Source organism: Bombus pyrosoma, linkage group LG2 (assembly GCF_014825855.1).
Source record: "Bombus pyrosoma isolate SC7728 linkage group LG2, ASM1482585v1, whole genome shotgun sequence".
Taxonomy (NCBI): Eukaryota; Metazoa; Arthropoda; class Insecta; order Hymenoptera; family Apidae; genus Bombus; species Bombus pyrosoma.
The window spans coordinates 4571881-4583426 of record NC_057771.1 but is presented as its reverse complement, the minus strand read 5'-3'; the positions used below and the strand labels follow the sequence as shown (position 1 = coordinate 4583426).

General features: G+C 40.1%; 1 protein-coding gene across 1 annotated transcript; it reads left to right on the top strand.

Moving 5' to 3' along the window:
* The first annotated feature begins 2371 nt into the window (after positions 1-2371).
* LOC122577600 (protein NDNF) lies at positions 2372-11378 on the top strand. Its single transcript, XM_043748980.1, has 7 exons — positions 2372-2752; positions 6762-6892; positions 7793-8102; positions 8756-9002; positions 9279-9512; positions 10213-10368; positions 11010-11378. The coding sequence occupies exons 1-7, from the start codon at positions 2460-2462 to the stop codon at positions 11376-11378; spliced, it is 1740 nt and encodes a 579-aa protein (XP_043604915.1). The 5' UTR covers positions 2372-2459.
* Positions 11379-11546: the final 168 nt, after the last annotated feature.

Below are 11546 nucleotides of genomic sequence, written 5' to 3'. Positions count from 1 at the left end.
TTCTTCGCGCAAAATTAGAGCGCGGGAACTTGTATGAAAAAAGTCGTTGCGTTCGTGCGGCTTGCTCGTCATATACGACGATCGTATATATGACTTGCTGTCATTGTTCCTTTGTAATCAACCCAGGTTTCATAATGCATTTACCTATTGCAACGAACGATATAAAAATATCGTTAGTCCATTAACCCTGAATATTAAAGTTTCACAATTTTCCACGCTGTAGAATCGAATGGACAAGAGAGAATCATTTAATTTATACTTGGACTCTGTTCGACGGCGATGTTTACGAAAAAGAAAGACGAACGGTGTCAAACTCGATGTAACATGACAATGTCGATATAACGTTTCGGACAGTCATATTCTTTAGCCGATGTATCGGCCGTTTATGGGCGGTCGGTAGACCATCGAGCGTAAGTACAATATCGCTGACACAGTTGAATGGCAAGACTGTGAGAGAGCACGGGGAAAGAAGCGATTACCGAAAAAGGCTGATCTCGATGAACCGCTGCACCGTTACCGATTACACGAGATACATGGTGCTCCCTCTGGTAACAATATATGATGTATTCATAAGGATGTACACCTACACGAAATGCAACGCCTGCACCAGCATATTCGTCTCTTGATGTTCGCTACACGCGGTGTGGCGCGGCGCGGCGCGGCGTGGCGCGGCGCGGCGGCCGGGCTCGAGCATGCACCGATGAAGCGTGTGGAGTCGAAGAGAACGGGCTCAGGCGGAAAGAAAGAGAAAGAGAGAAAGAGAAATAGTAAGAGAAAGAGAAAGAGAAAGAGAAAGGGAAAGAGAAAGAGGAAAAGAAAGAGAAAGAGAAAGAGTTATATACACGTACGACGTACGGTCACCCTGCGATCGACTCACGGGAGTAAAGGTTTTACCGATGGCATACCCCATACACGCAGAGAGTAGCATATAGCCAGAGGTTCCCACACTGTAAGCCATGATTTATTGGCCTGCCACCCGCCAGACCTGCTGTCATCATCGTCCCATGGTTGGTCCAAGATACAGCGAAGCGTACCGTATATAACTTCCCTTTCTGCACGATCTTCGCGCCATATCAACTCCTTCTTTCCTCGCACCCCGGCGAAACAGGAAGGTCTCGTTCGATGCCGCTCTAAAACCGTCCATCCACCTTGTTTTACCTTATGCAGCCCGATATCTACCTATCTATCTCTCTCTCTCTCTCTCTCTCTCTCTCTCTATCTCTCTCTCTCTCTCTCTCGTCGTTATTTAATAATTACCTCTTTCTTATCTCCCTCGGCAGCATTATCTCTACGTAGGTAACACACGCGGCTTCTGTTTTTCTCTTTCTCAAGCAAGGACCGCAGTGTTTATCGAACGGTACCTTCGCTTCAAAGTTGATTCAATAGCGGTAACGCGGTTAGCCGCGTTTCGTAGGAATCACCTCGAATTATTCTTTTTAGACTGCTGTTAATTGCGACCGTGTCTCTGGTCGTGAAGGCTGATACACTTGTGCGCTTGATGCATCCAGCAGGAATACTTACGACGTGAAAGTTTTACTTCTGTACTCAATTACGAATCAGGTTTCAACGATTCCGTGCCATAGATCGTTACTCTTGCCGTTCTCTGTACGTAATCGCTGCATGTACGCCATGCTACAAAACATAAACAATTACACGCATAATCCAAACTTAGAGAAGTGGTCGCCCCACCCATCTTACTTGTACTATTCGAGGAAATGTAAGAGACGTTTCGTTCACGTTCACCGTAAGAACCGATCCGGACGAACGGTGGTAACGTGGTCATTTTCCAGCGGTGGCGCAATAGGATTTGGCAGTTTCGATAAATTTTCGATAAATTTTCGATAAATTTTCGATAGGTACGATCGTAATTGGATGTGGATTGGATCGTCTAACGAGTCGCCGTCATCGGGCGTAAAAGTCAAGGTGCACGATGGAGTAAAGCAAGAACGCAAGAAAGCGTCGGAGGGGTAAAGCCGCGAACAGCCCCTCGAGCACAACAGTGTTGGCACTTGCTTTTCGTCTCCGTGGACAAATTGGCGGAGGCCTCGGCAACCATTCGTTCGTCTAAAATTCCTCGGAATCAGGGTCACCCACGTATATACACGTGCTAGCACATGTACGGCTAAACGTAACGAGTATATATGGTTTGGTCGCTCGTGGGGGACGAGGCAGGGTTGAGAGTAAGGGAAAGGAGGCAAGGACGAGGAGGGGAAGGAGGGTTCCTTCCAGAAGATGGGGCAAACACGAAGTCGCCTCGGTAGGAAGCGAAGAGGGGTTATTTCGTTTCGTCTCAGCGTGGTTTCCCAAGCGGCAGCCTCGCTCGCCGACTGGCATCGTCTACCGTTCGGCATACAGTCGAACTCGTTCGCCACTGAACGACGGACGTCGCGGCGTCGTCGTCGCCGCCCTTCTCATCCCACATATTTTCTCATCGTAGCTCAGGAAAATCGGTCACCACGATGCGTCACGCGCAACCACTCGGCCTCTTCCTTCTCGTATTTGTGTCAGTGTACGCGCGCCGTGCCACCGGTTGCGCTTTCTGCGAAACACTGTCCCAGCAACAGCTACAGCTGCGCCAGCTACAACAGTTGTCGCAGCAACAACCGCGCCAGCAACAAGGGTACAAAACGATCGGTAGCCCGAGGCCTTTCGGTGCCGAGAAACCGACCAGGGCGCAGGAGTTCAACAGGACTGGCGTGCTGCACCCCGAGTACCAGATACCAGCTACGCTTCGCCCCGGTAACGTATCTCAGTGAGTATCTACCACCCCCTGTCTGCCTTCTTCTTTTACTCAAGCTTCGTCGATTCCCATTAAATCTTCAACTTGATTTTCTTTCGATTTGCCCAACCTTTCGACCATTCTCCTTTCCCTCTCTTATTACTCGTTTTGTCGCTCTCGTTAATCGAGAAAAATGTTTCCGCTTCTAAACTTGTTTCCCCTTTGTTATAATTAGCATAGTTTTACCGACTTTTCTTTTCATCGGAATATAGAGCGAAGCACCGTTTCAAATAATTCCAAAGTTGTAACATTGAATAGATCATACACGCACCACTGCCACATCTACTCGTTAAATCTGTTTTGTAATTTTTAAATAATCTATCTGCCCTAACGATGTAAATTTAGTCTATATCGGTAAACTGTAAATTGGTCGTTTGTAGAAGCGGTGTTAAACGCGTTCAAATCATCGCCAAATTATCGATAGTAGCAATCGTGCGAACGATTGCCTTATCGAACAACAACGAAACGAACGGTGATTTTAACGTTTATTTCCTAGTTCTTTCTTTACGAATAACGTTCCCCGTTTGTTTCTTCCGTTGTGAAACGATACAATTATTTTACACTGAAACACCACAGATTAAGTTACAATCCAATTCACTCGGATTGGAATGCCAAATCCTTTGGCCAAGCAATATAATAGAAACGTAGATACCCGTAGATTACATTACCGAGAACGTATTACACTTCTGACTATCGAGTATCGAGACACGCTAGAATGACTAATGTATCTTAGAAACTGCCAGTTCATCTATAATCTATGCAACTATCGTTCGTATACGAAAGAACAATTGGGATCAACTTAAATCGTGTTCTATCCTAATATATTACGAATATATATTACCAATGAAGTCATTCGTTTGAAACATTTTTTACATCCTACTCCTAATAAAGCACCACAAACGAGATAACATTCTACATTCTAACATTCCAAAATCCTCACTACAAGCAAAGTTATTACTCGAGCAGGGAGGGGTATTTTTGTACTTAAAAATCCTGATTTTCTTCTTGACAAAGTAACACTTTGATCTAAAGATAAACAACACCGCAAGAAAGGTGCATTCACTTTTCGCCGAACCATAGAAACAATTCGCGCGAATTTCGTTTGGGTTACATAGCTTGTTTATTCGATGCACGTGTACCCGAGCCTATGGAGCTTTGAACGTTTATACGAGAACGTCACGAACCCCGTACCGTGTTTCATCAACCGTAGCACAGATTTTACGAATGCAATTTGACTCGAATTACCGCTAGATGACATACGTGTGTAATTCTCACGGTATCGCACCAACTACGCCTCGAACGATCAGCAAAACTTTCGCGTTAAAATATGGTTGTTAAAATGATCCTTTAAATTTTCGTTACTGCCTTCATTCGCCATACATATCATTTTCTCTTGTTTTACTTCAGTTAAAAGGATATCATTATCGAATATATTCCATTATTATACTATAAAATAATATTCGAAATACTTTTAGACACCGAGCCTTATCGCTTATTGCTACGATAGTTGTGAAAGTGCGTATCGACCAATTCCGTCGTCACTTTTTCACCACCGAACAGTTACAATTATTAAAATTACTTGCGATAATATAAATATATACAAGTAAATAAATCAGATGCAAAGACGAGGCAATGTTCCGCTACTTTCGTTTCGAAGAGAAAATTCGAATACATCGGTAATCGCATCGGTAATCGGAATTATTTTGATCGGAGATTGTTTTGTCGTTTCTACGCGATCGATTTTCAACTACGGTTATCGTTCTGTACGTTATACGAAATTCTTACCGAATTTCTAAACGGATAAAACCGATACCATCAGTCAAACTTTATTTTGCGCTTGATGGTTCGATGCGTCGCGACGCTACGCATCATAAAGTTCCACTATCAGATGGTTTCCGTGAAACTCATACGCAAGTCTAATTGCACAATTGCCCTGAACACTGAAACGCTAGGTTACGCGTTAAACTTGAACTTAACATACGCGTGTATATTTAACTTTTGCAGAAGGCAGGTGCATTTACAGAATCAAGCGCCCTAACAATTTTTCAATTATTTCGAAAACAGAGTAAATTAAAATCCTTGCGATGTAAAAAAACATGTAAACAAAGGCCATGTAAGTACATTTTAATATTATATAGTCGAGAGAAACACGATTATAAATTAACACCGTACGTTATAAACGACTAAACGAAGTAACGCGACTCGACTATATAATCTCCTTTTAACACGTGTAAATCTCTTTTCCACCGTTGTCATTCGTAATCGTGACGATCGTAAGAAAGTTTGGCCAGAAAGTTGTAGCCAGAAACAGCGATGAGAGACGACGATCGATCCGAAAGAATGAGTATGCACTTAGATCGGTGTATAAGTAACGAAGAAACAGAAGGATCGAACGGTCAGAATAAGCACACGCTATCTTTCTCGGGAACTTCATTCAGCCGGAGTTCGTCGTCCGGTCTCCCTCCCTCCCCTCCGCCCCCTTCCTAGAACCCCCTTCCCCTCCCCCCTGTTCCCCTCTCCCTCGCTCATTCTCTCTCTCTCTCGCTCTCTCTCTCTCTCTCTCTCTCTCTCGCTCTCTCGCTCTCGCTCTCTCGGTGTAGGTTAAAGCGAAAGGTCGCGACATTTCCTGGAAAGTGATGTCTAGGCTAAGGCGCGTGCGAAAAGGCGTCGCGATGCCACGCGTCGTAGGCTCTGCTATTGGCGTAGATTTCCACGAAAGTCGGTAGACGGCCTCGCGCTGCCGGCTGAATGACAGAATCAATTCGAGTCTGTCGCGGGACGAACCAAACGCCAAAATTAGACGACGGGGGTCGTGGATGCGCGACCCCAGACGCCGCGACGCCAGCATTGTGTGTAGACGCTAATTTTACAATAGCCGTTTCAGTGCCAGGCCGTGAACGAAGAGCACGTGTGGCGCGGCGCGGCGCGGCGCGGCGCGGCGTCCCGACGCTCTCTCGGACTATGCTAACGGGACGAGCAGCGACGAGGCGACGCGACGACGTTCGAAAGGATGATGGGGATATACTAGCCGATGGGAGGGACAGATCTTGTTGGGTCGAAACAGAGACAGACAGACAGACGGACAGACAGAGAGAGAAACAGTGACGGCTGTGTCGAGGCGTAAACTTAACCGGTACGATCTTTAAACGGGAACTTTTGTACGATCAAACATTATGACTAAATATAAACGACAAGCTGCAATTGTATAGCCATTTATGCGCGCGCGTCCATGCCTATGTACCATGCATGTATATGTATGTTGGTTGGATTTTACAATCCACTGTTATTCAGTAATTATTTGCCTTTGGATATTGAAAGATTATTCCGAATGTACCTCGTCCCAGCTTCTGACCGACGGTTGACGGTTTGTTGATACTCGATCGTGACAGTAGCAACAATAAGATGTTCGTTCTACTTCTCATTTAACATCGAGAGAAAGAAATACCGCTGGAAAAACTTTCACGTACAGAATTTATAACTGTACAAATATTCGCGCACAAGTTCAGTAAAATTCCCTTTATCGGTTATTCTTTCTTATTTATAAACCTTGGTAACATTATCTGTTCTCGTAATTCGTCTTTAAGGAGTCAATCGTGTTCTATTAAAAAGAGAGAAAAGAAAAAAAAAAGAAAAATAAAAGAAGATTATCGTCCAAATTTTTCACATTTCCCTCGTAAAAAACAATTTCTTTTATATCGTGAAATACAATACTTAAAGCAGCGTGTAACTCTATTATTCTCTACTCTACCCTGTCATTCTTCTATTATTAAATAGAAATGTATGTATATATGTATGTATGTATGTATGTATGTATGTATGTATGTATGTATAAAGAATACTTTAAAAACAGTTCACAGACAATCTTTTTTATCTTTTTGTAAAAGCGCGTCATTTAATTAAAATATTGCTTTGTATTTGTTTGGTTACGATTAATACGTATCGAACATTAATATTATACTGGATGCAGATAAAATTATTGCAGGTTCTATTACCTGAGTCCACGTGAAGGACCACCTCTCACGTTACTCGTTAGCCCATGTAGCGGGCCGATATCATGGACGGTCAGTTACGTCGAGCCACCGGAGAACATCGAAGAAACGGAAGGAGCAAAATGTACGGAGAACTTTGGGAATTGTTTCCTATATGATTAAAATCAATCAGCGAACCAAACTCCAACGAACCTTGCTCCGTTAAACTTTACAGTTTAAAGGAACAAAGCATGCGGTTTATTTAACAGGCTAAATGGATCGATTGACGGAGAGAAATGGTGGAGAGAAATACCATACGACCTAATGAAATTTCATATTTTTCAAGTTTATACCTTTATCATTTATAGACCGTGTCAAATGCGATATTTTATCCTTGAATACAATTTATTTTTCTTTTATATTCCATACAGTATTTCAACGAACGTACCTCGGATTTCTTTCATATTCTATACCCATTGTTTACATAAAAAAGGCTACCATTTCTCATTTTTATGTGTAAAATATACATATCACGCGCGCGCGCGCACACACACACAAAACTATTTTATATATATATATATATATATATATATATCATAGTTCCTTTAATTATAAAATAAATATCTTTCAGTATAATGTCTACTTCATATACTTTCTCACATCCAATTTTCAGTAAATTTTTATCCATATTTATCAAGTCCATAGGTTCAATCGTTTGAAATAAGTTGAAATATAAAATGAATAGCAGTATGTTGTCCAATAACGTTTAGTAGAATTATTCAGTCGTCAAGTCCTTATTTAGAATTTATATGACCAAGCACAAATTTCTTTTCATCGAAACATGTAGTAATTATGCAATAATAATTATGTAATAGTTATATAATAATATAAATTACAAGATATTGGAAATCGATAAAGTCAGATTGGTAAAGTTAAAATGAAAAAGAAAAAAGAGGAAAGAGGGGAAAAAGAAGGAAAGTAAAGGAAACGTAAAACATGGAATAGAGAATTTATGATAAAGTGTGTATTATGATCGATACAACAGTTCAAACCCGGTGGCCAGTGAAGAGTTTGAAGCCAGGCTCCCCTCTTTTCACGTACGAGGGTGCAGAGGATCAGAATTTTACGATATCAAAGACACGCGCTGGTCTTTATTGGTTCGAAATTAAATCCGTGAACCCTCCTGGTGCCAGTTTACAAAATTTAACACCGAGCACAGTGCTGCTGTACGCCACGTCAAGCAGTTTGAGCCATATCCCGGAATTGTATGCAAACGAAATGGAAAATCGTCACCGCTCGTTAAGATTTCAACAACGAAGAAGCAAACGTCGGCTTACGATATCCTGGAATAAAAGGTATCGCTAACAATTTTCTTTTGACGCGCAAGTTTTTGGAAAACTTGATTGTCACATTTAACGATAGTATCGCGTACAGTTATATTCAACGTGTAACAACTCCTAGTCACATTTCATTTCCACGAGATAAAAATAATGGAAATGTAATCAAAATCATCATATTATTAGCCTTATCATACGGACATATCGAGCTCGTAAATTGTAATTTCGATGTATCTGACGGATACTTGGCAAATTAAATCAAGCTCGATGCAACGTTGGACAAAAATTTTGTAATAGAAGCTTCGAAATCATTTCCCGCGTACATATAAAAATGTCCAAATCTTGTTCGCTAATCTAACTCCATACAAGCAACGAGTTAAACAAATTGCAGTTTTCGCAAATATCATTTGTTACATTTATTTAAAAACGTTAAACGATCGTAATAATAATAACAACATACAATAATTGATTATCGCTAGAATTCTACTATTCATATTCAAAAGGATAATAGAAAGATCGAACAAAATTTGAACAAAATAGAAATTAGAGGAACAAAGATTTTCTTTAGCTGGTCGACGAAACATCAAGTTTACGATTAACGTCCCAGCGAATTAAAATTGGCTTGTGTGATTCATGCAACGAATTCGACAAAAATCCATTTATTTTTACAGCAACATAGATCCCCACCTCTCGCATTACTGTTTAGCCGTGACATCGGGGTCTCAGGCTCACCCCTTGACCCTTTGCGCCGCGCAAAATGTTCTACGCGTTTACCAGCATTCGACGAAAGGGAGTTCTTCCTCTTCTAAGGAACAGCAACATCGCGGCATTCCGGAAGGACTTCATTGCGTGCGTCAAACAAAATTGACGCTTCACAGGATGAAATACGATACTACGTACAATGTTACCTTATACGTGGTTAGTAATTGCAACTAGAGAACACTTGATCCTATAATAAAGTGTTTGTATCGTGCCGTTTTTCAGTAAAAGTAGCTACGAAAGGAAAGTAAACCGTTTCTCCTCTTGCTAGAACAGAGATAAACACTGTCAGACACTCGAAAAACAAACGTTTTCCACGAGAATATTCATTTTTTAAAGCAGTCGTGCATTTCATTTCTTTCTTCTCTCTCTCTAGTTCAACTATTTTCTTGATATGTGAACGATATTTAGTCATTTATTTTTATTCTGTGTTAGGTAAATACGCGTAATAATGTGTCAAATCGAATAGCGACTGACACGATCAAATTTCGGAAGACACCGGAGTTAAGGCTACGCACTGGACATTATACCACAGCTAATTTACGCAAAACCGATGGATTCATCAGCTTCCATTATCGTCCTCCGGGAAATACTTCGAGCACCTTTCATATTCTTCCTTGCGGTGGTGGCATCGTTAGAGCAAAATTAAGCGGTCCAGGAATTTTAAGGGTAACAAAGCTTTTATAATCACTAGTTTATTCGAAGCCGTATATTCGAAGATCTTTGTCGTTTGAAAAACAAAAACTCGAATCTTTATATCGCTGTTTGAAAAACTTTCCTCCATTATATCCATTATATTCCTTAAAATATATATATATATATATATATCATGTTTTTAAATGATTAGCACGATAATATGAGATTCGTTTATCTGCACCAATACTAATATCTTACTTAGGTAATCAAGTAATTAAGTTCACTTACACATTTGAACTTTTACCAAATACAAAGTTAAAATGTTTCGAGGGTATGTGAAAATAATCAGATTTCTAGAACTCTGTATGTTGAAAAGCGAATTAAACGGATACGTTAAAGTATTAAAACGATCATAAATTTGGGAGGAAAAGAAACTTTCGTGAAAACTATATTCTACAATGTAATTTTCAATTTCGCAAAAGTAAAAACTATAATATATTAATGTAATATATTAATGCCGTTACATAATGCGCGATGAAAACAATTATACGGCTTTTATACCAAACCGCATATTTACAATAATAATAAATCTATCGATGGAACGAAATTAGTTTCTTAAGGGGTAATATTACCTAGATTTCTTACTTAAGGAACAAGTCTCGTTGAAATAGCGAAACGAAGAATTATCGGCATTGATATCAAACTATTATAGACAATTTACAAACTTTTGTAGGAAAAGGAGGTAGTAGGATATGCATCGTTGAGAGTACCACCTTTAACATCAGGGAAGACGTACACATTACGGATATCCGCTACACCACAGGAATTAGTACGAGTATCTGCCATTAAAGTACTAGCCACCCAACAATCATCCGCGATATATCCACAGGTATTTCATGCAAATTAATAACATGCTGAATAACATTGAAATGAAAGCGTAAAATTGCTTTCCAAGTACGCCAGAATTTTAATAACGAACAAAACGATCAACGATTTCACATGAAAACGATACGCTATCGCAAGACTCTATTTAAAAATTTAAAAATAGCTTGTTTGGTGTCGTTATGTCCATCTTAACTCACGTATGTTGCATGTGTCGCTTGTTAAACAATTGTAAATAGAAAAATTAGTTTATTATTTATTAAAATACAGGCGAAACGAAATAATATTTATTCGCTGATCGCCACATAAATATCGATATATTCATAAACATACCTTGTACATACCTAGCTACTAATTTTGCATTATTCGAACGTGTACATAAAATTACCACGGTACATGAGACAGATGCTTCTAATTGGATGAAACTATTTGAAAACTTAACACTGTTTACAATCTGTATATAGAACACTGTATATAGAATGGGTACACAGATACGAGATCAGTTGTTTAAGAAAAAAAAATTCGCTCGAAACAAATCGTCATCGACATTTTTGTAGGTAAATAGAATTAGATGAATTAAGAGTGTTCGATTAGTTAAGGGTGATTCTACGAGTCAAAATGTAGAAAGGCTGTAAACACTTTGTTTAGATTCCATCTAAAAGTGCGCCACGGGAGTACAGATCCTTAAGAACTTGCCACGAGGTGACAGTAGGGGTAGAGTCGGCAGGTTCTGCCAAGTATTGCATCCTCGTACGAGAATTAAAGAGCAGTTCGTCATTGGCCAGCATGACAACAATTCCAGACCAATGCGGTCTTCATCGTCGACGACGTTCCGAGTATACATTCGAGGTCTGCGAAGAGAAACAGAGTCCGTCGAAAGATCGAGCGCTTCCGTTCACCCTTAAAAGATTACAGCCAGGGAAATCTTATCTCTTACAAATTACAGCTCAATTAAAGGGACAATCTTTGTCCTATCCGTTGTTGACTGTACGCACTCGACGTTCTTGTCTACCTTGATAATCATCGATATACCACTCCGTTTAGAACTTTGTATTTCCTATTCTTAACTAATAAATTCTAATATCCTCTTTCTTTCTTATGACGAAATGAACGCACAGACAATCGAGCAATTACTAGTAATTATTTGGAGATACACTGTGACGAATTGTAGAAAGTTAAAATCTC

What these genes read in the sequence shown, in the direction of transcription:
- LOC122577600 (XM_043748980.1), top strand. Translation starts at nt 2,460, where the DNA reads ATGCGTCACGCGCAACCACTCGGCCTCTTCCTTCTCGTATTTGTGTCA. An exon ending in ACGATATCCTGGAATAAAAG is followed by an intron (nt 8,103 to 8,755) that starts GTATCGCTAACA and finishes TTATTTTTACAG; the next exon opens with CAACATAGATCCCCACCTCT. An exon ending in ACAATGTTACCTTATACGTG is followed by an intron (nt 9,003 to 9,278) that starts GTTAGTAATTGC and finishes ATTCTGTGTTAG; the next exon opens with GTAAATACGCGTAATAATGT.